A 25,417-nucleotide genomic window follows, 5' to 3' on the forward strand; every position below is an offset into this window, starting at 1 on the left:
ACAAGCTTAGTGGTCATGGCAATTTATGGAACAGAAACATAATAGGATTTTAAAATTCAGAGGCACAAATCCATATTAAATTCTTAACAGTTTCAAACAGTATTTAGTAGAATACGGAGAGTGCCAAAAAAATCAATCATAGCAAACAACACTAGAGCACATACAGTACAAAGGCCAGGAAGTAAACTCTAATTAGCACTGTTACTAATTTGCTTGAAACACTCACATATAGGCTTCAAGCAGCGGCTAGATCATATCAGTGTTAGTAAAAGAAAAAAGCTATAATCCATTAGGGGGGATTATAAATGTAAACCAGACATCCTAAGAAGCCATTTCCAGTCTGTTTGGGTTGCAATTTTCCTTGAATACAAAAATGTCACTAAGTATGATGTTTAAGAGTTGTTATATGGTGAAAGTGCTCAGCATTACCTTCTGTACCATCTCTTTCGTATGCATCAAAATCTAAATGAAACAGAAAGTCAAGATTAATGCATTACATAATTGCAAAAACATAAAATATAAACACATAGATAAATAGCCCGATGATGTTATTTCCATATATTTTTAAAGTTCTTGGTCATTTTCTAACTATAATTCTCAAAATAACAATATCAACATAATCTAAAAAATAAATTTGCCTCTATGTTGATTCTTAGAGATATGTAAAAAGATCTGTTGTAAAGATCGATGTAAACTCTATGAAAACAGATCTATGTAACGATCTCTATTTAATAAACATGCATAATAAAAATACAGTAAGTCCTCACTTAACATCATGGATAGGTTCCTGGGAACTGCGACTTTGGGTGAAACAACATATAAGGAAACCATAGGCTAATTAACATAAACAAGAGTTAAGTTCCTAAGTCATATTAAGTTCCTGTGTCATATTTCCTACAGTCACAAAAACATCACCAAACTTTTAAATAAACACCCAAACACTTCTAATGGTAAACATTGAAATAAAGATGAGCTACACATACATTTAAGGAAGATGAATAAAAACAAAATATTCTTTCCCATCCGGCCTATTCCAGCTTAGGGTCACCAGTGGCCAGAGCTTATCCTGGCAGCTCAGGGCACAGGTGGGCACCCACCCTGGACAGGACGTCTTTCCATCGCAGGGTGCACTCGCACCCACACCCACACTCACTCAGACTGGGACAATGTAGAGACTCCAGTTCACCAAACATGCACATCTTTGGGATGTGGGAGGAAACTGGACAAAAGCCACGCAGACATGGGGAGAACATGCAAACTCCACACAAGACAGTGGCCCCAACTGGGAAGATTTTTTTCTCACCAGTGTTATAATGAAACGACAAACAAAATGACATTATTCAAGAACTGACTGTATCCCTTTATAATATGGAAAAAAGGCAACTATTCTCATTACTAATATTTAAATAGAACTGCATGGCTGAAAAAAAATTGTGACAGAGCATTTCAAATCTGCCAATTCTTACTCATAGTATTCAGGATCTTAAAAAGTAAAAGCAAAATATATATAAAATACATATTAGATTTACATTTCTTCTCTACACTAAATTTCTTGAAGGCAGAAAGTAGACCTTCTCTATAGGCCCGAAGCTAGCATAGTGATAGTACAGAAGTGGGGCTCAATAAACATTCAGTGAATGAAGACAATCATACAGATAATATCCGTAGAAAGGTCTGTCCCAAGGCCTGTATAGCTATAAGATTAGACACATATAGGTTATAATGTGGATATGTACCAAAACAGATCTAAATTATCAGGGACCAGATCAGAAGTAATACAAATTTAATAAATTTTGCTTGGGGCGTTGGGTGCATGATGCAGTGTGCAGATGATGTTTTATTGAGTTGTACACTTGAAATTTGTATGGTTTTTGTCAATCAATGTCACCCCAATATTTTCAAAAATAAAATAAAATAAAGAAAATATATCATACTATGTGAAAAGAAAAGTAATATAACATAATGAGCACCCAGAATGTGATGTGTGTGTGTGTGGGGGGCAGATACTCTACTACAAGCATCTTGTGTATTTTCTCATGTTATTCTTCAAGGTCCCCAAGAAGTAACCACTATTAATATCCCCATTTGTTAGATGCAAAAGAAAAGAGGAAATAATTTGTCCCAGTAAGTGACAGAGCAAGGATAAGAACCCAAGTACTCTGACTCCAAAATATGGGGCATTAGTCATTCCAGGCTATTTTCTCTTCACTACCGCCCATTTTTTCAAAGCATCGGTTTAAACCAGAAGTCACTTTTCCAATGGGCCAGACAGACTTACTTCATTTATATTTCTTTTTCTATCCACAATAGTTCTCACTGTCAACTAAGCTCGAACCTCATATTTCTGTCTTTCTTATCCTTCATATTACAAAGCCCTATAAATCCTGACCTTAGAATATCTTTTATATCTACCCATTACTTTCCATTTCCTTCGCGCCCCCCCTCCATTACTGTCTCCCAATTTTGTTCATTCATTGTCCTATGTTCTTAGGGCAGGAAGCCCTTCCCCTGCCCTGGGGGTAGTGGTAATACTGATTAGGCTAACCAGTGGTTTTAATAATGGCTGCACAGTGGAATCACCTGGGAATCTTTTTTAAAAATACCAATAACTGGTGCCAGCAATGTTTCTAAACAGCTCTCAAGATGATTCTTATGTTGCAAGTGGGGTTAAGGACCACTGGCTCAAGATAATCATGGTAATGCCATTCTGGAAACAGTTTTTAGTCCACTCCCCAACTAGACCACAAGCTCTTAGTGGTCAGCGGACATGTTTATGCCTAACACCAGACTTCACATGTAATAGGCACATAAGACTGTTTGCTAGCTGGGCCAGTGTGACTCAGTGGTTGAGTGTCAACCTATGATCCAGGTCAGTTTGATAGAGCCCAGGCTGCAGGCTTGATCCCCACTAGGGGGCGTGCAGGAGGCAGCCAACCAATGATTCTCATCATTGTTTCTAATCCTCTCTCCCTATCCCTTCCTCTCTCTGAAATCAATAAGAACATTTTTTAAAAAACAACAACAAGATTGTTTGCTAGTTGATTGGTAGGTCTCACAGTAATCCCAATTACTTTTCTACTAGACATTAAAATTCACTTAACTCAGAAAAAACAATCACTCTCCTCCACTTCATCTTCATTTTTTAATATTTAAATTACAGGGAAAGCATTGGTTGGAAAAGGGCAATAATGAGATCCACCTGAGTCAAGTTAATCACAGTGAGGACAGAACTACTTATCATGAGTTCTCTTCATCCCCTGCCCCTTCCACCCTGCTAGGCTTAGCTTTCCTCATCACAAGGGACAATTCCACAAAGGAACTGTTACGAACCAAGTAAAATACCTCAGGAACAATCTGCCAACCTTTCACTGCAACGCTGCATATGCAGTAGCCAATTGCTTCTACTCTTCCTTGATGCCATGAAGCAAACCATCACCCACCCCACTCTGTCGCGCCAACAACTCACAACCATTTCCACTCACGAGAGGGCTGCTACCAAAATGGCTTTCTCTTTACTGGCAGAAACCTCTTGGTGGATGTTTTGCACAGAAATGGGAGAAAACTAACCCCTGCTTTTCTTTTTTCACCTAACACTTTATCTTAGAGCTTATTCCATACCCACACATAAAGAGCTGCCTTATTCTTTTTTAATGGCTACATAGTATTCCATTGTATGAACTGATCATGACTTAATTTGTGCTCTATTACTGAACATGTATGTTATTTCTAATCTTTTCCTTTATAACCACACTTCAACAAGTAATCATCACACATGTAGAACCTGCCAATATGCCAGTAACAAGATAAACTCCTACAAGAAGACTTATTGGGTTAAAGGTTATATATTCAAAATTTTTAAATAAATATAGTCAAATAGCTCTCCACAGAGGTTGTACTAATTTCTGTGGATAGTTTTAATCACCATCTTTCCAGTGAACCTCAACAGCAACTAAAGACAATGATGTCTCAAGTTCAAGGTCCTCTCTACAGCTTGTCAATTCTTCAGTCCATCCTAGGCCAGACAACCCACATCCAGGCTGACTGCTACTTCTCGTGTTTCTTCACTAAGCAGTTCTAGATGGTGGCTACCACAGTGCCCTATCCAGTCCAAGTGCTAATGAGCAGGATCACCGCAAAGCTGCCCTCAATTCAAACTGCTCACTGGGGAAGGCTCAGCTGTTGGGTAGCCAGTGGATTACCAACATCTCAAGATCTAGCAGAGGGCCTAATACACGGTGGCTATTAATGAATATTTGTAGAATGCCAAATATATAATTCTAAGGGTAGGCGGTATTATAAGCCCCATTTTACAGAGGAGGAAAATTAGGCTCTGCAATTTTGCCCAAAGTAATAAAGTCAAGAACTTGATCTCCTAGCTGGATCTCATGTTTCTTTTTCTTTTCACTGTGTCTCACTGCCTTGTTAAAAAGCCTACACCACATAAATTTTCTGGAAGGCAACAATCAAAAACATGCATTACAGATATTTTCCCCATTAGGAAATGCATTTTACAAAAAAGCCACAGGTATTCAGAAAGGTCTACTAGACACAAGGTACGGTGATTGCAAGATGACCGCTCATAAGTTCACTTTAAAGTGACAAGCCTAATATTAAAGCTCCCATTCTGACAGAAAATCATTTTGTAAGTGCTAACAGCTAGAAAACAGGGCTACAAAGGCTTGCTAAATTCATTAATAAGGCAGTCTGCAGTTATCTGATTTCACAGCAACACCTGCATATTTATCTACTCATTACCAATTGGATGATGGAATTTTTCAAGCACATTTCAAAAATCTGCCAACTTCAAGTGTAAAAAAATAAACTTTGTGGTTAATTTTTCCCTTAACAAAGTACAGCTGTTGAGAATAATTGTTCAAGATCTTACCCTGTAATGTCAACTGCAGCAGAACAAAGAGTATTTAATTAGCAAATCTATCCAGTAATTCAACACCTATTATATAAAATGCCTTCGTGATTTTATTCAGGATAATTTGCTAAGAGGGTTATTACTGACATTCAGATGGAATTTAAAATTCCTACGCAAGTCGAGTCATAATAGCAGTAATGATCTCCCCAATCAGGAGATTCGGTGTCACACAAGGCTCTCTTGCAATGCAGCAGCCGATTTCCTGACTTCTTAATTCTTGGGCTCAGCTCAGTGAGAGCCCTTCATGCCGATATTTCAGTCAGCAATACATCTTTAATGGGACTCTATTAAAATAACTAGAACAAAAATGACTTTTTTTTTGGTTAAAAAGAATGACAGCACTGCCATCATATCAATCATTCCAGGCTTTGCAGAACAGCGCCGTTAGGGGAAAAGAGGAGGGGGAAACAGGAAAGGAGTGGGGCTGGGAAAGCAATAATTAAAATAATACGAAAAGGTGTTTTAACCCCAACCTGAGGCTCTGAAGGCTGGTGAAGGGTGATGGGGACTAAAAAGGAAATGGAAATATATTTCAAAAAAAGGGTTTCCTAAAGAAAATAATTTTTTCAGGGATACACCCACAATGTGGTTTACTAAGCAGTAGGAGCATGTTTGTTACCCTTGGATTAACAGCAGTGACCTAAGCACAACTACCACCGAGGTGTATATTTACAGGTTCCCCTAACAAGACCAGGAGAAAGCTGAGGTTTCATTTCTTGTTAGGACAGAAAGTGGTGTCCTGTAATGCATTCAAAGGTCATAAAATGTTTCTAGGTGCTATTACAGGCGAAAACAGTATTTATTAATACTGAGAGAGAGAAAACACTAACTTGCCACAGTTAAAAAAAGTTTCAAGCTCCTATTCCAAAAGCACATGTCTATTATAGTGATATCTACGATCAAGAAACCCACTTCAGTATGTGATGCAGCTAAACACAACAGAAATTCTACTGGCTAAGCATGATGGGTAAGGTCAAATCTGCACAAATAATGTATGAATAGAATGACAACTGAAATCTCTATGGCTTTAGAGTTCTGTTACTGATGACAAAATTAGAAATAAACTGGAAAGTTTTTTATAATACATTAGCATAATAGGGGTAGCAAATGAATGGTTTTGAAGGATAGGGAAGAGAGACGTATTAGAAATATAAATATTATGATTTTTGGTAATCCAACCATTGTCTAAGCTTTCCCTTCTCCCAATTTCAGCAGTTTCCAAGCAGGACTCAATGTTACTCACTTCTCCCACCTGGCGAACATTTATTTCATCCTCATTATATTAGATTACCTTTTCCCTATTTTCCTGTCCCCTGTTTTTCTGAAGTGTGTATCTTCTGTATGAGATGCTCAAGGAGCAGGACTATGGATTTAATAAGCACCCTACTTTCTGTCTCCACCCCTTTAAGATTCCCATGACACAGGGTCCCTTACTGCCCTTAAACCTTACTTTTCCCTTCTTTAAAATTGCGATTTTATACTACCTACCACCTAGTCCCCCGAGCTAGGTGGGAATGCAAAGAACTTTACACTGAAAACATGCTTTGCAAAAATAAAACACTATATTAAAAATAAGTCAGGGGTCTGAAACTTCCCTCTCTAGGTCTTAGCATCCTCATTTATAAAATGAAAAGGTTGAGATTCCTTCCAGATCCAAAAACTTAAGAACCCAAGTTGAACTTGTAGAAATATCACTTCTTTCTATCTGGTTATTTTGCATTTCAACCACATTCATTTCTTTAATTTTAGGCAAAGGGAACACTAATATGTCCAACACAGATAATTAGCACTACAAAAACATATTTCCATATTCTAGATTGCTTTTGAGGACTATGTGGTTGCAAAATAACTAGAAAAAGTAAGCTCTCACAAGTTTTCTGCATACATCTTTATGCACTTAGTATAATGTGGGTGAGTGTATTTACGGTACATAAAAACATCCAACACCTTCTGTTGAGTTCTTCCCCCAGCCCCCACCCAGGAAAATATATACACATCTGCATATACAGGGTGTCCCCGAAAATGTATACACACTTTAACAGCTAATAGCTCAATTTTGAAAATGAAATGTATTTTATGTATGTATGTATTTATTTTTGTTAATCCTCACCCAAGGATATTTTCCCATTGTTGTTGTGTGTGTTTTTTTTAGAGAGCATGGAAGGGAAGGGGGAGAGACACAGAAAGAAACATCTATGTGAGAGAGACGCATCGATTGGTTGCCTCCTGCACGTGCCCCGACCAGGTCTGGGGATCGAGCCTGCAACCAAGGTATGTGCCCTTGACCAGAATCAAACCCAAGACCCATCAGTCCGCAGGCCGACGCTCTATCCACTGAGCCAAACCAGCTAGGGCTGAAAATGAAATGTATTTTTAGAAGCACTGCCTTTATAATTCCTCAAAGTGTGTGTACACATTTTGGGGGGGACACCCTATATATATCAGGGTTTCTCAACATCAACACTGTTAACATTTTAGGTCAGATAATTCTTTGTCATGAGGGGCTGTTCCTGACCTCTACCTACTAGATGCCAGTAGCATGCATGTGGGTACAGACATGCAGATATATACACTCTCCGGTTGTGACAACCAAAATTGTCTTCAGATATTGCCAAATGTTTCATGGAGGGGAAACTGCCCCTGGTTGAGAATCAGTGATATTACACTGATGACTCAACATTTTCTCTCTCTGGGCCCATACTCAATTGTCTATCCCATAGCATTCATTCTAAACTCCACCCATCACATCCAAAACTGCAACCAGCTCCAAACATGACAAATGGCTTCTCCAAAAGCCTTCAACTAAAACAAAGGGCTGACTTTCATTCTGATCCAATGAGCTAACAAGTTTCACTGTAGCTTTCCAGTGTGGTGTTCCCCCTGCTCAACACCCCCTGCCAATATGCTATCCCTCCTCCAGGCCCTCACCACTCTTAGCCTACCACCTGTCTCCAGCATTACTACCTCCCAAGCCATTCTTCACACTTTCCCAGTGTTCTTTCTAAAATGTACTCTTTGAAATGAAATTCAACCCCCTTAGTTTGACCCAAGATCTGGTTGAGGTCCACCTCATCTTCTAATGCTTCCCATATTCATTCTTCAATCCAGCCTTCCTGAAAGATTTTGATTTCATTGAACAAGCCATGCTCTATTCTTGCTTCTTTACTTCTGTACTTTTCACATGCTGTTTCCCCCTAGGGGCTAAAAGCGTGGGTTCAGAAGTTAGGTTGTGTGATAGTTAATTTTATCTACCAACTTGGCTAGGCCATGATACACAGATATGTGGTCAAACACCAGTCTACATGTTGCTGTGAAGCTATTTTTTTTAAATATAAGATTGGCATTTAAATCAGTAGACTTTGAGCAGAAAAGATTACCCACCATAATGTGGGTGGGCCTCATCCAATCAGTTGAAGGCCTTGAGAGAAAAAGACTGAGATTGCCCCAAGGAAGAGGGATTCCGCTGCAGACTGACTTCGGGCTCAAGCTGAGACGTCAACTCATATCCCATATGTTTGGGTCACCAGGCTGCCAACCTGCCCAGCAGATTTCAGACTTTCCAGTACCCACAATCACATGAGCCAATTCCTTAAAATTTCTCTATCCCTCCCTTTACACACACACACACACACACACACACACACACACACACACACACACTCTATTGGCTCTGTTTCTATGGAGAACCCCAACTACGACAGGCTGCCTGAGTTCAAAGCCTAAAAGTATTGCTTATCCACTATGTGACACCGGGCACACAATACAATCACTAGCCTCCAATTCCTTGACTATAAAATGGAGATAATAGCTGCAGCTTCCTTACAACAGGGCTACTGTGAGCACTAAATGTAACCACGTATGTAAATACTTCTGGTACATAAGTGCTCAGTAAATGTTAGATATTATTACCTAACATCTACTTATTTCACAAGGAACTTCATACCATCAAAAAAGCCTCTCTGGTCTCCTTGATCCAATGATATTATTAAAAGTATGTTAGTCCAATGTAGACCCCAAAGGATTCTGTGTACACTGCAGCACACCAGTCTATTATAAAAGGTAAGATTGAGAGACTACAAGCAAATGATAAGCAGAGGTCGCATCTTAGCCATTAAACCTAATACAAAGTCTGACACAGTAGTAACTGAATAAGAATTTCTTTATTAGGCTATAGTAAAAGGAGGCAAATCCCAAGTGGTCCAGTTTGAGAAGAGCAAAGCCATGCATTGATAAGTGCATCCCCAGAACAACAAGATCCTAAAGCTGGTTACAGAATGTGGCTGGTTACACTGTACGCATTTAAATGCTATCTTTTTCTATGCAAGAAATGGAGTGAATCAGTTTTAATCCCACTTTCGAACACAACGCATGCTAAATAAACAAATGTTCACTCAAGAGAAATGAATGTCTACCCCAATGATAAAGACCTGTTAATTATAAACTTGACTAAAAGTGTACCTCTCCCATACAACTCTTGTTGCCAGATAAACTGATTTTGTTTCAAATCCTTTATTTACAACCCAGACCTTCTGGTAGCTCATGTGTAAAGAATATAAAACACGTTGAATAAACAAAGCTTTCTGAAAGGTTTCTCCTCCCCAACAGACACATTTAATGAAATTTATGAGTCTCTTTCAATTACTGCCCCACAATTTGACAGGGCTCTAATTTTCATCTAAAAACTTAAAATACCATAAACTATGGCTTTGAACATGTGAAAGGAAAAATGAACTACTTTGTCTTCTAATTTCTTGCCCTGAAATATTTATTCATCTTGTGGATTTTTTAAAATCCACTTTACATTTTTACTTTGGAAAAAACTGTTTTCATCTTTAAAGAAATCTTCCTTGCACAACATTCTTATTCTCTATGCCTCCTCTACTCCCACCTCCAATTTAGAAACTCGCATCTCATACGTTTCACTTGAACTTACATGCATTATTGCCACACTTGGGATTATGTCTGACACAGGACCTGGAGAACTTATAGAGCTGGCTTTCAAATGCACTTGAGCCAAATATACTCACTGACACAAAAGTTCTAGGAGCCTACACTCTTAAATATTAAATTCCCAGAAAAAAAAATACCACAACCCTGACACCAAGATGAAAACTAGAGCAGAAGATATTAACCCAAGGTCAAGAAATATGAAAATCCCTCCAACTCTAAAGAAAACTGTAAATGTGTGCCAATGCATTTTTCTAGGAAGAAGATTCACGTATTTCACCAAATTTAAATTTTTTATGTGTTAAAATATAAGTACCGTTGCAGATACTCCAATTAGCCATAAAAATAGTGCTTTAGGAATTCTTAGAATTCTCGTAACATCCATGAGACTAGAAACACCCCTGCCCAAAGGTCTTTGCCTCTTGCTTTGGCGCTGGGAGTCTGGCCCCTACTGGAAAAGCATGTACGTGTCAAAAGGCTCAGAGATTTGGTTCCATCTCCTAGAATAACTCTTCTGGGGGGCTAATTAAGACACGGCGAAAGTATGTCCGTGCTTTAGTGAACATCAGCGCTCCGGCAAGTTTCACACAACCTGATTAAAATTGACTCAAAGTGTCTTACTTCAGTAATCACTTAGACAGAATGAATTTTACATTAGTGGGATCAAGCATGCACCAGGCCTCAGTGGAAATGAAAAGGGCTTATAGTAATAGGATTTATAAATCCACCCATTAGGTTAATGGCTAAATGATTTACATGTAACTTTCTCCCCCACTCCACCTTCCTTCACCCTTTAACTCAGTAAAAACTATGCTTGGCATTTTCCACTGCAGTGCCTTACTCAAAGGAAATAGCCTTTCTATTTTGGGACATTCTAATTTCTAATAATGGCTTGGGTAGCTCCCATTAACTCTTTCAAAGCACAAATAATTGACTAATAAATTTAAGTAGTCTATACAGCCTAAAAGTGCTCAGTTGATCATAACTGTCTATTCGAGAAGAAAGCGTCAGGCTGGCTATGCTCAGACAACGAAGTTGAGCAATTCCGAAGCACTGCAATCAAGATAATACAACTAAAAAGAGCATTAGCATTTTCTAGAATCTGCAACATTTTCTTTGTAACTGAGGTCATGGGAAAATCGAACTAGAAAAGTTGGAGCTCTTGGTCCCCACAAGTGGCAGGTTTAACTGGTCACTGCTTGTCATTACTAAGCACCTGGCCTGAAGCTCAATCCTAGAAGACAACTCACTGGTGGTCTGAAGGACAGTATGGAGTTGGAGAGTGACCAAGGTGTTGCTGTCACCATTCAGATGAAAGCATTTTTGATTTCTGGAAAGCTCCGTTTCAGGACTGCTGTGTGCTAAGACAGTCAGGGTGCTATTCATCATTACCCTCTGCTCTGAGGGAGGTCCAAAGAGGGAGAACTTTTTAAGCCCAACACCTCAGGGGCAACTCCCTTGCTCAGTAACATAGCTAAATACTAAAGTCTGTTCTGCAATGACCATACTGTCCCCATGCCCTCCTACAGCAACTTTATTTCTTATAAAACAGTGTTCTGGCCTGGCAGGCATGGCTCAGTGGTTGAGCGTCGACCTACGAGCCAGGAGGTCACAGTTCGATTCCCAGCTGGGCACATGCCCGGGTGATCCCCAGTGTGGGGCATGCAGGAGACAGCTAATCAACGATTCTCTCATCGTTGATGTTTCTCTCTCCCTCTCCTTTCCTCTCTGAAATAAATATATGTTTAAAAAAAATAAAACAGTATCCCTTGATACTTTTTATTAGAAGTTCAGAAAACAGATTCTGTAAGCTAGCTAGGAATGATTAAAATATAGAGGGTTCCCAATTTTTAAAAAATCTTCAGCAAGATGGTCTTGTTTTAGGGAAATGTAATTGTGTTCACCTGTCCAGATACATGTGTTGTAGACACGTGTTCAGGCATGCCTCTAGAATGCCTCTCCATGTTTAAGGATCAAATAATGTATTCCCATTTATCAATCACTTCTTCTACTGTCTCATCATCTTCGGGGAAGAATCCAGAGAAATTTCAAAAGAAACAAATAAATGCTAAGTTGAGGAAAGTCATTTAGGATGTAGGTGCAGAACATGGAGAAGACAAACAAAATAGAGGCCCCTGAGGTGGGAGTTCAAGTTCACTGAAGCAAACTGTACATGGGGGAAAGTGAGCTATAGGAAATAACAGAAAAAGGTGGATGAGGAAAGAGTGTGAAGATCCAAAGGACAGAGGGAAACTCTCAATGGTAATTAAAGAAAATTAAGTTAAAAAAAAAGGTTTTGCAATAAGAAGAAAATAAAAAGTATGGCTGAGATTAGAATGCCCAGGAAAGTGGGGAGAATGCAGGAGAGGCCCTATAAACCACAGGATGGACTTTAAACTGGGGAGTGACAATCAGACTGACAGTTTAAAGAGGTCTCTCTGGTTATAAAACATGTAGAGAATACATGTGGCAGGAGCAGCATTCAGGAGGAAGTGATAAGGACTGGAGAGCATAACAGTCATTGCACTGGAGACAGAGAACCACAGGTATTTAGGAAGTGCAATATACCAGACTTACAACTGGCTGGAATTGGGGCATGAGGAAGAGATAGGTGCCAGAGATGAGATCCATGGCCCTGGCCAGTATACTCAGCGGTTAGAGTGTTGGCCTGTGCACTAAAGGGCCATGGGTTTGACTCTCAGTCAAGGGCTCATACCTGGGTTTCAGGTTTGATCCCCAAACCGACCCTCATCAGGGCACATGCAGGAGACAACCAATCAATGTGTCTCTCTCACATCAATGTTTCTCTCGCACCCCTCTCCCTCCCTCCCTCCCTTTTACTCTCTCTCTAAAAAGCAATGGAAAAAATATCCTTGGTGAGGATTAAAAAAAAAATCCTGGCTTAACAAATGGATAGGTAGACAGTGCTGTCACTCATTGAGACAGGGAATCCAGGAAGGGGAACAGGTTGGGGAGCAGAACCAACTGGGCGGTTTTGGAGTTGATGAATATGTTATGTCTATGACACCTAAATGAAGACCACAGGGAGGCAGGCGGAAGCTGAGATGCTCAATGGAGGGGATATGGGGCTTTCAGGGGTATAGGAATTCCAAAGGTCAACAGAGATGCAATATATGACTAAATCAAAGCAATGTCAGCATGTAGACAATTGAAACAGATGGCAAAGCTCATGACGGGGCAGCAGGAGAAAGGGAGATGAGGCAAACTGGCACCCACACCACAGTAATGGTGCTCCCTGGGTCTCCTGATAGCTCATTCCTCCTCCAGCACCTCCTTTTCCCTTTCAGCTATCAGATCTCCATTCTTTCTGTCACAATTTGCAGGTGTCATACAAACCAGTGACCACAGGCAAATCTGATTGCAGGCTGCCACAGTCAGACAGCCAGGCACCACACACTGACCTTTAAGGAGAAAGATCCCAACAGGTGGCTAGCGCCTAATACAAATAATTGTATTAAGCCTCTGAACAAGGTCAAAAAGGGGAGCACCTTGCCTTTTCATGAGCAACAAAAACAGCTACAGGCCGTGGCTCAACAAACAGCAAGTAGAACCTCTGCAGTGGCTCCCCTGCTCAAGGCAGTGATGGGCTCAACAGGAAGACTAAACATCAATCAAGTCACTTCACAAGTAAAGAGCCTCCTATAGCTCCAACGTAACCATCATTTTCCTGCCTCTCTTCTGCATTTGGGAGGGGGGAGGGCATTCTTTTTTTATGTCAAGTTTGGTGTCATTTATTAGCAGTTCCAATTTATACTTATCCGATAAACCAAAAGTTAACAATGGGGGAAGAGTTCCCCTCAGTTTCCAAAGAGTATTCTTCACATCCTTCAAATGAAATTACCTAAATTATAGGTGATTAAATCAATTGCCTTTGCCACTAATTCACTTTGATACCATCAAATGTCACAGTTCTCATGGACCTTTGACCTCAGAGCAGGCCACTGTTTTGACAGAACAGGCAGCTGTAGCTCAGGGGGTGGGAGGAGCCTGCGCAACCTCCTGAAAGACAAAGGCCTCATCCTGACCCAGAAACTCCACTGGGTGGTAAGAAGCCAGGAGTCCTGCAACCTGTGGTAGGACCCCATGTGTTGATCTACAGCCTTTCTCCCAGATCTTTACATACAAAAAAGATCTTCCTTCCCCCTGCACACAACCTCCTCTGCTCCCACCATCTTAAACTTTGTGACTGCAAATGGCGTGTCTGGGAGGAGCCACACACCACTGGCATGTCGGTACCCAGGGAAAGAATCCAAGCAGATCGGATTCCTGTCAGCTGCAAAAGAGCCATCACTTCAGCTGCTTCTCATTCTTCATTTTTAAATGGCAGGACACACTCAAGGGCATGGTGGCCTGCCCCACAAGACTAAAGATTAAAAAAGATAAAACCGAACCCTTCAGGATAAGCAGACTCACACAAGATTTTGAACCGAACAAGTGCTTTAGAAAAGATGTACTGTATAGTATTTTACAAATCAGTTGAGAGTGTTTCTTTTAGTGACGTGCTGGGGGGAAACTGATTATGAGTCAATAACAAATCAAACTAACTACAGATCAGTGCTTAGTCAATGGGACTAACACATTAATTCTCCTACTATTAATCTGGAAAAAAACGTATTTTCAGAACTCTGAACCCAGAGCATGAAAATATTGGGATGTGCTACCAATGACAAAGTTACTACTCGATCATTCCCTAAAAACAAAAGAGCATGTACAATTAAATATAACTCACTAAAATGTAGAGTATGGTTAGGAAGAACTTACCTACGCAGAATATAAAATGTGTTTTCTTTTTTAAAAAAAAATGTATTTTATTGATTTTTTTACACAGAGGAAGGAAGAGACATAGAGAGTTAGAAACACCGATGAGAGAGAAACATTGATCAGCTGCCTCCTGCACACCCCCCACTGGGGATGTGCCCGCAACCAAGGTACATGCCCTTGACCAGAATCGAGCCTGGGACCCTTCAGTCCGCAGGCCGATGCTCTATCCACTGAGCCAAACCGGTTATGGCTAAAATGTGTTTTCTTTTTCCCCCTCTACCACCACCAGATCATTCTCGACTAATTCTTGGAAGACGAAGACCAACTTGGATTTTGATGTATAAACTGCTTTTGACGGTATTTCATTTTAAACAGATAAACACTTTTAAAAAAATGCAAGCTGAAGACACCCTTTTGAGAAACTAAGAAAACAGATGTGGAAGCCATTTGTTTAGATGAAGAGGAATTTTCGCTTTTATAGGAATACAATGATTCATGAAGAGGAAAAAAGTCTGTCATCAAGTTTACTTCAATAGATACTCTTGGGTTTGAGGCAGCTTTCTAAATATGGCCACTGCCTTTCTTCACATCTCATCTCTCCTGAAATATCTCAAACTACCACTAGACAAACATTACTTTTATTGTATTTATTCTTTTACATTTTCTGCTTAGTTAATATATTGTGCTGGAAAAAACCTCACAACTCTGGTACTACAGCATTACATTCTTGGCTTTTATTGTTTAGGAGGCTGGACGAAATACCTTCTGCTTTTAGTGATTTATCAAAAACAAGCCATCTTGAGAGTATTAATACATTAACAATATAAGAAACTCTGACAATAAGTTCAGAAATAATAGCTCTCCTTAACCCCAAAGGAGGTGAAATAAAAGAATAGTGAAGTTTTCCCAAAAACTTCTAGCAAAGAGGAAAATCTCCTTTTTTGGTTTGTCTTTTTAATAGAGATACCAAGAAGAACTAAAACTGGAAAAGAAAAGGGGTGGGGCACTGGATTCAAACTAGGAAAATGGCTTAAGAAATTCTCTGCTTCCCTCCTGTGCCCCACCCAGGCCCATCTTCTTCCATCCTCTCTTCCTCGCCTATAGCCTGCTCCCCACTCAGTGGCTCAGTCTACAGGCCATTCTCTGGGTTAAGAGGCGCAAGGCCTGCAGGGATATACCTTCCATGCTCCTCCACCTCCTCAACAAAGGACAAGGCAAAATGGCCAATGTTCCTTAAATTTTTTTGTTTGATAAACAAACAAACAAACAAACAAATGCCCCTCACAATTTCCTGGCCCTTAAGAGTCTGCTATGATCCCTACTGAGCATCAGAAAAAAAGAAATTATCTCTTTTCTGCAATATCCCCATCTGCCAATATTTTGCCACGTTACTTGGTATAGTTTATATTTCAAAAATAGATGCTTTACTCTATCCCAAATATAACAACCTAATTTTGAAGATGCATTTTTCTGCTATGAGCTATGGCTCAGTCTGTGAATCTCCTTATCAGTCTACAAAATTCTGTGCTTGTGTATGTAGACATTTTTCTGGGTAAAGAATCCACAGCTTTCACCCAATTCTCAAGAGGGTCATGACCCCCCCCCCCAAAAAAAAAGATTAGCCTTCCCCAAAAATGTATAGTGATTTCTTAGTTGTGTTGAGCCAGTCCTGAAAAGTATAGGGAGTTGCCTGGTGTATTTCATAGCTACGGTTGCTCTTGATTTATCCAAGAGATTGCCAAAGAGAAGCGACTCGTCTTCCTGGCTCCAATGCCACATATAAACCTTTTGCTAACCATCCTAAAAATGGGTGTCAGCCATCAGTCACAAGATGAGAAGAGAAAAAAAGATGAGCCTTAATAAATCTGACTATTGTTATTATCATTACAGAAACAACGTGTCATTTGAATTAGGAAAGTCTAAGGGTTGGTTGGTTTGCTATCTGTAAAGATATCATAATAACTTTACAGTGGTTTATTCAATACTAATTGAGCTTCTACTACATGAGAAGTATTCTCACAGCTGCTGGGGTGAGTCAAGGGAATGACATGATCTGATTTGTTTGAAAATCTGGAGGCAGGAGCATAAAGAGTGGACTGTAAGAAGTGAGGAGCAGAAGCAGTGGTCCAGAGGAGAGATGCCATGGGCAGGGGATAAGATGGCAGCAGAAAAGATGAATAAGAAGTAGAATCAGGACATGCTAAAGTTTGAGATGCAGGAAGTAAGATAAAAACCAAAGCTAGCCTGGCCAGCGTGGCTCAGTGGTTGAGCATCGACCTATGAACCAGGAGGTCATGGTTCGATTCCCAGTCAGGGCACATGCCCGGGGTTGCCGGCTTGATCCCCAGTGAGGGGTGTGCAGGAGGCAGCCGATCAATGATTCTCTCTCAACATTGATGTTTCCATTTCTCTCTCTCCCTCTCTCTTCCTCTCTGAAATCAATAAAATATATTTAAAAAAACAAAACAAAACCATAGCTAAATACTTGACTTTTGGCTTGAGTAATGTATAGATGGTGATGGCTCTTTTAAATTCAAGATGAGATAGCAAAAACATGTTTATGAAATTAATAGCAATAAAGCTGATTTTTAAAAGTCTACAAAATCCTATCTAATAATAATAATAATGAGGTGATATGAAAATTGACCATCACTCCAACACACAAGATGGCCGCCCCCATGTGGACACAAAATGGCTACCACAAGATGTCCGGTAGGGGAGGGCAGTTGGGGGGGTACCAGGCCAGCAGGGGAGGGCAATTAGGGGTGACTGGGCTGGTAGGGGAGGGCAGTTGGGGGCAATCTGGCTGGCAGGTGAGTGGTTAGGTGTTGATCAGGCTGGCAGGGGAGTGGTTATGGGGTGAGCGGCTGGAAGGCAGAAGTTGTTAGGGGCAATCAGGCAGGCAAGCGGTTGGGAGCCAGCAGTCCTGGATTGTGAGAGGGGTCCCAGACTGGAGAGAGTGCAGGCTGGGCTGAGGGACACACCCCCCTCCCGTGCACAAATTTCGTGCACTGGGCCTCTAGTTAACTATGAAGTTGGACTGCGGGACATTCTTGTACCAATGAGGATGAGTCTCTCTTTTTTTTTTAAAAAAAAAAAATATACTTTATTGATTTTTTACAGAGAGTAAGGGAGAGGGATAGAGAGTTGGAAACATCGATGAGAGAGAAACATTGACCAGCTGCCTCCTGCACACTCCCTACTGGGGATGTGCCTGCAACCAAGTTACATGCCCTTGACCAGAATCGAACCTGGGACCCTTGAGTCCGCAGGCCGATGCTCTATCCACTGAGCCAAACTGGTTAGGGCGAGGATGAGTCTTAATGGTAGATATTTCAGATCTACCTGATCGTTCCTAATATTGGACCGCACACTTTATCAATTGCATGACCCTTATTCCAGCAGGGAAAGAGTTCTCCTGTCTCCCATTACCTTCAGTTCCCATACCAATATTTAAAAGCCCTCTTCTCTCTTTTATTTCCTAATTCTACACCCAGTCCTCTCAAATACAACCAGCAATCTAACATCATGTGTCACTCAGAAGACAGAACACTTCATGGTCAAGGTTTCCTAAATATATCCTTTCCTATCTCTCTCTACCATTTCTCTTTGCAATCTTAGAGAAATCCTCCATGAGTCCCCTAACTCAACAAGCATTTACAATAGGCTAGGCACTGAAAGAAGTACAAAAGGAGTTTTACTGTCCTTAAGGAACTTAAAAGACAAATGTGATCAGTTCCGACTAAGCAGCTTTCACAGTCTCACAATTAAAAGAACAGGGCTCAAAAGTTGCCCTGCAGGAATATAAAAACAGAGTGACTGATTCAACCACACCGCACCCCATACCAATGGCCTGATCTACAGAAACCTGCTATTTGAAGGCATACCCAAGTCTTCAGATGAGTCCAAAAAGAGAAGGAGTATGGCTCTTGCTCCATGCAGGAAATCGTCCCATTAATATTAAAGGGGAGGAAAGGCAATGCTAACAAAAGAGGAATGGAACAAATGTCCTTTTCCTTACCAATTGCATTAAGAAGAAAAAGAAGCCATGAAGTATAAGAGTCCAGGTCAGGACAAACATAAAGTCTGGAAACCTGGGATCCAATGAGCCAGTATGTCCTTGAAGGCCTAGCTTTCTCATTTTTTTGTAGTGCAAATTGTCTTTCCTTTTATATAAGAACTAGAGGCCTAGTGCATGAAATTCGTGCAGGAGAGGGGCGTCACTCAGCCCAGCCTGCACCCTCTCCAATCTGGAACCCCTAGGGGGATGTCCAACTGCCGGTTTAGACCCCATCTTGCAATCTGGGACTGCTGGCTCCTAACTGCTCACCTGCCTGCCTGCCTGATCGCCCCTTACTGCCTCTGCTTGCCAGTCCAGTTGCCCTCTAACTGCCCCCCTTTTGGCCTGGTTGCCTCCTAACTTCCCCCCTGCCAGCCTGAAGGCCCCCTAACTGCCCCCCTGCCGGCCTGCCTGCCTGATCATCCCTAACCATTCTACCTGCCTGCCTCCCTGATCACCCCTGCCTTTGCTTGCTGGCCTGGTAGCCCCCTAACTGCCCCCCTGGCAGTCTGGTCACCCCCTAACTGTCCAGAAGGAAGTCGGACGTACAGAAGATGTCCGATCGATCCAGTCTAATTAGTATATTACCCTTTTATTAGTATAGAGCTCACCTTTTCCCTTCCCAGCATCTTTCATCTTTCCTTCCCCACTAATGTCTTCTTTCTGGTTTTACAGTAGCCATTTCTCCTAAATTAAGGGTTACTCATTCACTTGACAAATATGTACTGACAGTCTGTACTGCTCCAGATGTAGTGCCTAACTCTTAGAAGATGAACAAAATGTAGTCCATGCCCTTGAGAAGATTGTAATCTACACCCCAACTATTCACAATGGTCTCCTTTTCTTCATTATCTTTTAGGGCTTGATTCCCCCACCTCATACTCAATGCATAAAACCTATGCTGTCTTTTAGCTTCACTCTCAGATCTTAACTCAAATTATTTTTTCAGAGGTCAGTAGCTTCTTCTTGCCAAAAGCAATGGTTGTTGCTTGGATTAGATTCTTCAACAATCATCTGAGCACTACCCTAATAAAATGAAAATGAATTGTCTTCCTTTCATTATTACCCTCCACGAGATCCTAATGATAAAGCCCATACATGAACATGACTCCAGATATTGTCAAATTTTCCATGGGGGGCAAAACTGCCCCCAGTTGAGAATTACTAACCTACATCAATGATACCCTGTATACATGCTTGAGAAGTGACTGATTTGTCATAAAGCATACTGATTCCAGCCCGGTCAGTGTGGCTCGGTGGATTGAGCATTGCCCTATGCATCAAGAGGTCTCTGGTTTGATTCCTGGTCAGGGCACATGCCCAGGTTGCAGGCTCGATCCCCAGTAGGGGGCATGCAGGAGGCAGCTGATCGATGATGCTTCTCTCTCATTGATATTTCTCTCTCTCTCTCCCTCTCTCTAGAAAATCAATAAAAACATATTTTTTAAAAATTAAAAAATAAAGCATACTGCTTCCAGACATATGCCTATATTATCATCAAGATTAATGAGAGCAGAGGATATTATCCAAGATGGATTTTTCATGCTCATGCAAATTTACAAAGTCTCCAAATGTGCCAGGTATCTTTCCTTTGCCTATCCACTTCCACTCTCCACCCTGCTCTGTGGGATGAAAGGTTGATTTAATAAATTACATCAAAGCCGAAACCAGTTTGGCTCAGTGGATAGAGCGTCGGCCTGCGGACTGAAAGGTCCCAGGTTCGATTCCGGTCAAGGGCATGTACCTGGGTTGCGGGCACATCCCCAGTGGGGGGTGTGCAGGAGGCGGCTGATCGATGTTTCTCTCTCATCGATGTTTCTAACTATCTCTCTCCCTTCCTCTCTGTAAAAAATCAATAAAATATATTTAAAAAAATAAAAATAAATAAATTACATCAAAAAGCTCCCCTTGTCCCCTAATTTACAGATGAGTTTAGATAATCAGGAACACTGCATAGATCAGGACGAAAGTGAGACAAGGTCATTTATGACTCCAGCTTTCTTCCTGAACGGTCACATAGAGGCTGGCCGGATCCATCCACCTGTGATCAGAAGACCTTTTTCATCTAACTCCCTCTTTTTAAATTAGGTATCTGCTCCTCCTCTCACTCCTTTTCTCCTGAGAGTGTAACATCCCTGCTATTACTAGCCTCAGAGTTCACACAATTGCCCTGCAATTTTAATGTACCGTGCCCGCATTTTGGTAAATAATCCCTCTATCAAATCCTCCTATTGATCTCAGTGTCATCTCTTTCCTGCTGGGGCCCTGACTGATACAGCAACTACACTTTAAAATTTATTGTAAATTTTAAAAATAAGCAATTTTAAAATGCTCCACTTGAAGCTCCATCCTCCTGAAAACAGACACACAAGAAGCATCGCATCTTGAAAATCTAGGCTTTTCAAGTTTGTGAAGAAGACATGCCATGAACTTTCTTTAAAGAGCAAACCTGTGATATATCTCTTTTATTGTGACACAGCAACTAAAAATGCTCAAATTTATATTTTCTTTAGCCTTACCTTATCCCAAAGAGAAAGAAAAAGAATAGAACACTATCTGTCTCATAGAGTATCAACAATTTTGGCAATCATTTTGTAATTATTACATACTAACTTATATAATTAGTTTTCTGTATACGTATTTTAGGTCCCTAATTACACTGTACATAAACGCTGAGGACCAGGACTATATCTTACATTTGTTTTCCTCACACTTATTCATGCCTTGCAAGAGTCTGCACTAGTTAAGAGAGAATGTATTCAATAAATATTTGTTGACAATTAAAAATAGAATCAACAGAAACAAAACGTAAGGAAGCAGGAAAGCTAGCCCCAAGAGATATGTTCACTAACTTTAGTATTTTGTTTGCCCTGCTTCATCAAGAGATTCTGCCACCAGAAGAAAAAGAAAAGCTTCACTGTAAGGTGAATGTAAAATTTTAGGAAAACAGCTGTATACCCATCAAGATTATTCTCCACAAGTGGCCAACATGAAACAGAATTTACAACAGAGACAGGAAGAAGGGTAGGTGGAGTTAGAATAGAAGGAAATGAGGAGGCACAACAAGAATTAATTACTGGTAATTACACATGCTACAGCCTCTCTTCTTTCTCTACCCTCTATCTAATCAACAGTGGGAACAGATGTGGTCTGTGGTATTGGGGAGGGGGAATGCTTAACAGCTGTTTGGAGAACATGCCATTAAAAAGCAGCCTTGTCCACAGAAACCCAAGAATCTTGCTGTTTTGAAAGAAAAGAGGTAATGAATAATGACCACAGTCTTACTTTGAACTTCAGCTCATTCAGGCCAACGATAACTCTCTTTCTCTCCTGATTTCTGATGAACTATGGCAGTAGCTTTGATATTTTCTGTTACAAGAGTGCCTCAATCTTTAAGTTTTCATATCTCTCATCCAAGTACTTCTGAAACCAGTACAAATATCCAGCTACTCCTTATTAAGTAGTCAATAAATCTTAACTATGATATTGATGATCAAAAGAAAAACTCTTCAAATTCCCACTATAGGAAATACAAAACTAGGGTGAAATAATCCCAAATTAGTTCAACTATCTTTCTGTATGTCCTTTCATGGGATAATAACTCTAAACAACATGGAAATCAGAACATCCCAGTTTACGTCTTAAAACATTTAAAGAATGTAGCATGTATGTAATCTTTTCTAAAAGACAAAAACAAAAACTAAAGCCCATGAATAAATGTAATATACAACATGACCACCAAGGCTTTAACAGAAAATACAGTTACTCACAAAACAGAAGTTCCAGCACCTTTCTGGTAAGAAGCTGTTTTTGCTTCCTCCCAAGTCTGATGATTGCCAACTGGGAGGGAGGGTCGATGGCATTCTCACCCCATTTGGACAGCCACAAAGCCCAAAGAATGGCGATAGGTGGCACAGATCAGTGGCTTCAGAAACTACCAGGTGACTGTTATCTATGATCTGAAACTCTTGTGTGCCGGGGTCCAACCCCAGCAGGTCCAGGGGTCCCCAAAGGTGTGGACGGAGTCGGCGAAGAAGGAAGGGCACGGAGACAGCGTTCAGTTGATCAGCAGCCTAGCCAGGATCTCCAGCCCGGATCTCCAGAGAGGTTCTGCTTCGGATCTCCAGCGAGGTTCTGTAGCCATGTTCCCTCACTAGGTTCTCCAGCCAGGTTCTGTCCAGGCTCTCCAGTCAGGTTCAGTGTCCAGGTTCCAGTCAGATTCTCCTGCCAATCTCTGTAGTCAGGTTCAGTCCAGGATCCCTTGCCATGTTCTCCCGCTAGGCTCTGTCTCTAGGCTCCGAGGCCAGTCCCGGTCCAGGATCCTCTGGCATGCTCTCGCCAGCGAAGTTCTTCTGTCTCTAGGCTCCGTGTAGGTTCTGTCTTCTGAATTCTGTCTCCTGAGTTCTGAGTGTTTCTGTCTTGTTACAACTGTATTTATACCAGTTGATTCAATCCTATCAATCTCTATTACAAAGGTTAGGGCGTTTCTTATCTCCATTCCAGGGAGAAAAGATTATGTAGTTTAAGCATGATTGTTCGTAGTTAAAGGGATTAATTACCCACCTGGCACTTAGTTGAGGGGTTTTATTCCCTCCCTAACTTCAGGGGAAAATCCCTACCTGGGGAAAACAACCTTTCTCAGAGACCTTGGTTAAAACACATAGTGCCAAGAAGGTGAGCAAACATATTAAGAACAGTATGCCATATATGCCAGGTCCCTTGAAACAGCAAGCATGGACCGGCTCCCGGCAAATTCCCCCTTTTTTATTTTTTAAAAGCAGGCATTAAAAAGAAAAACCTCAAACGCTCTCTTGTATCCATTTTAAGAGTAGGATTGGCGCTTTCTGCTATTACCTGAGTCCTGATCTATTACCCCAGGGAGAACTTGCCAATCCTGCACTTTCCCGGGGTAGAAAGGCTGCAGTGGGGTTAAGGATGAGGCTCCTTGGGCCTACCTTCTCCCATGCCATTACATTTACCTTTCCTTCCTCAGAAAAGCATGGACATACTTCTTGTATAAAACGTTCTGTCTGACTGGGAGTAACCTTAATTCCTCTGCTAACAAGCATATATGTTAAAAGATCAATACGGAGTCTTTTTTCTTTAGACTCAGTATGGCACATCTTCTTAATCTAAAGATCAATACAGAGTCTTCTTTCTTTGGACTCAGTATGGCACATCTTCTCAATCTAAGAATCAATACAGAGTCTTCTTTCTTTGGACTCAGTAAGGCACATCTTCTCAATCTAAGTTCTGTACTATCCACCTTCTTACCCTACTTATTCTCTATAGGGGGGTCTGTAGCACCCTGGTGGAGTCCTATCCGTCCCGAGTGTGGGGTTCTCAATGGGGGGGGCTTACCTAAGGGAATCCTGTTCCAGGGGTTCCCAAAGGTGTGGACGGAGTCGGCGAAGACTATCCACCCTCTTCCTATGGTGGAGTCCTATCCATCCCGAGTGTGGAGGTTCTCAATGGAGCGGCTTACCTAAGGGAATCCTGTTCCAGGGGTTCCCAAAGGTGTGGACGGAGTCGGCGAAGACTATCCACCCTCTTCCTACGGTGGAGTCCTATCCGTCCCGAGTGCGGGGCGCTTACCTAGGGGTCCCTGTTCGGGCGCCAGATGCCGGGGTCCAACCCCAGCAGGTCCAGGGGTCCCCAAAGGTGTGGACGGAGTCGGCGAAGAAGGAAGGGCACGGAGACAGCGTTCAGTTGATCAGCAGCCTAGCCAGGATCTCCAGCCCGGATCTCCAGAGAGGTTCTGCTTCGGATCTCCAGCGAGGTTCTGTAGCCATGTTCCCTCACTAGGTTCTCCAGCCAGGTTCTGTCCAGGCTCTCCAGTCAGGTTCAGTGTCCAGGTTCCAGTCAGATTCTCCTGCCAATCTCTGTAGTCAGGTTCAGTCCAGGATCCCTTGCCATGTTCTCCCGCTAGGCTCTGTCTCTAGGCTCCGAGGCCAGTCCCGGTCCAGGATCCTCTGGCATGCTCTCGCCAGCGAAGTTCTTCTGTCTCTAGGCTCCGTGTAGGTTCTGTCTTCTGAATTCTGTCTCCTGAGTTCTGAGTGTTTCTGTCTTGTTACAACTGTATTTATACCAGTTGATTCAATCCTATCAATCTCTATTACAAAGGTTAGGGCGTTTCTTATCTCCATTCCAGGGAGAAAAGATTATGTAGTTTAAGCATGATTGTTCGTAGTTAAAGGGATTAATTACCCACCTGGCACTTAGTTGAGGGGTTTTATTCCCTCCCTAACTTCAGGGGAAAATCCCTACCTGGGGAAAACAACCTTTCTCAGAGACCTTGGTTAAAACACATAGTGCCAAGAAGGTGAGCAAACATATTAAGAACAGTATGCCATATATGCCAGGTCCCTTGAAACAGCAAGCATGGACCGGCTCCCGGCACTTGTGCTGGAATAACAGGGGACCTTTATTACTTCAAAACCAATTAGGTTCCAAAAAGCTGTAAATAAGTCCATCTGTTCACAAATCCAAAGTGATATTCAATAAATGATAGATTATGCCACTGATTGATAGCAAACACATTGATTGCTTCTGCTCAAACATCAACTATGTTAGAAATTTTGGAATTTCTTGAGTAGCTTTAACAATTGCAAGTTCTTCTTAGGTTATGGTGTATAGATGTATAGGCACATAGAATGTTTGAGAGCACACATATACATATATACACTTGCAGGATACTACAC

At 41.3% G+C, this 25,417-nt stretch overlaps 1 protein-coding gene across 1 annotated transcript in view; it reads right to left on the reverse strand.

The window, feature by feature from the left end:
* Positions 1-25,417, reverse strand: part of POLA1 (DNA polymerase alpha 1, catalytic subunit) — a 317,031-nt gene that overhangs the window by 203,305 nt on the left and 88,309 nt on the right. The window contains exon 27 of the mRNA XM_059680284.1: positions 430-462. Within this exon, the coding sequence (XP_059536267.1) occupies positions 430-462 (33 nt within the window). The remainder of the gene's footprint in view (positions 1-429; positions 463-25,417) is intronic.

Source organism: Myotis daubentonii, chromosome X (assembly GCF_963259705.1).
Source record: "Myotis daubentonii chromosome X, mMyoDau2.1, whole genome shotgun sequence".
NCBI classification, from domain to species: Eukaryota; Metazoa; Chordata; class Mammalia; order Chiroptera; family Vespertilionidae; genus Myotis; species Myotis daubentonii.